The sequence below is a fragment of the Scomber scombrus genome, unplaced genomic scaffold, assembly GCF_963691925.1.
Source record: "Scomber scombrus unplaced genomic scaffold, fScoSco1.1 SCAFFOLD_196, whole genome shotgun sequence".
Classification (NCBI taxonomy): Eukaryota; Metazoa; Chordata; class Actinopteri; order Scombriformes; family Scombridae; genus Scomber; species Scomber scombrus.
In genome coordinates, this window is record NW_026910649.1 from 50,001 (window position 1) to 51,399 (window position 1,399).

Genomic DNA, 1,399 nt, shown 5'->3' on the forward strand with positions numbered 1-1,399 from the left:
CAGCGTGTGTGAGAGCAAAGCGTCCTTATAGCTCTGTGACCCTAACCCTGACCCAGGTTCTGTCCACTCAGACGGCGCCGAGCTCGCCATAAAACCATCTAAAGAATGTGAGGACAGCGTTTTGTCACCGGGTCCGTCCTCGCCGCCATCACTGCCTCTGCTGCCAGGAAGCCCCGCCCCTCAGCTGCAGAGGAGATGGTGTTTCAGCTCCTACTTCCTGTCCAGTCAGGAGTTCCGGTTCCTGCTGCTGCCGGACTTCCTGGGCCTCGCCGTGTCCTTCCTGTTCCTGGCCAGCGGCTGCAGCCTCCCCTTCGTATACCTGGTGCCGTACGCTCTGAGCGTGGGCGTCAGCCACCAGCACGCCGCCTTCCTCATGTCCATCCTGGGAGTCGTTGACATCGTGGGGAACATCACCTTCGGCTGGCTGACGGACAGGAAGTATGATTCAGTATCTGATTGGTCGGATGTGTTTTTATATTTTGGTTTTCTTGTAATTGAGAAAAAACTATTTGATAATTTTGAAGTTATTTTTCTTCTGAGATATATTAACAGAGACAAAAAGAAATAATTACTAATAAAATGAATAAATGATGAACCTCAATACTGACCGATCGCATTCAGAAGGTTTATTAATGAGATGACAGCCTGACTCTGTGCTTTAACCCAAACCCTCTGCAGGTATCTGAAGCCGTACCGGCTGGCGTGTTATGTGTTCTCCGTGTGGATGGAGGGTCTGTGCTGCCTCTTCACGCCGCTGCTGCGCTCCTTCACGCTCCTCGTACCCTTCGCCGTCCTCTACGGTTATTTCGACGGCGCCTACGTGGCGCTGATTCCCGTAGTGACGTCAGACGTGGTGGGAGCGCCGTACCTGTCCTCTGCTCTGGGCGTGGTCTACTTCCTGCACGCCATCCCCTACCTCATCAGCCCGCCTATCGGAGGTGAGGGAGACTCGCCGTCTTTACCTAAAATAATCCATCAAATTAACAAATTATAAAAGATTTTTAAAGTTAGGCGACGATCGATCAATAAGCTTTAGGTGATAATTGTTTTTAAGCAAGAATTCCTAAAAATAAGCTGGTTGTTGAATCTGTTTGGATCTTTGGAAATATTATTGGCTGCTCCCAGAGACTTCCTGTAAGAGGCTAGCACTGATGACATCACTCTGACATCATCTTCTCCTGCTGCAGGTTGGCTGGTTGACATCACAGGAAGTTACACGGCCACCTTCTTCCTCAGCGGCGCCACCCTGCTGGCCAGCGCGGTCGTCCTCTCCGCCGCCAACGGGATCCGTCGCTGCCGTCGGGTGACATCAGAGCCCCGCCCCCTCAGTCTGTCTGACCAATCGGACTGCTTCGTCTCCTACAGGAAGGAGGCTGTCAGCGGCGCCACGGACTCCTAG

At 52.4% G+C, this 1,399-nt stretch overlaps 1 protein-coding gene across 1 annotated transcript in view; it reads left to right on the forward strand.

Moving 5' to 3' along the window:
* LOC133977162 (monocarboxylate transporter 12-B-like) overlaps positions 1-1,399 on the forward strand; it is a 9,340-nt gene extending 7,941 nt beyond the window's left edge. The window contains exons 5-7 of the mRNA XM_062415294.1: positions 105-438; positions 679-938; positions 1,188-1,399. Of these exons, the coding sequence (XP_062271278.1) occupies positions 105-438; positions 679-938; positions 1,188-1,399 (806 nt within the window). The remainder of the gene's footprint in view (positions 1-104; positions 439-678; positions 939-1,187) is intronic.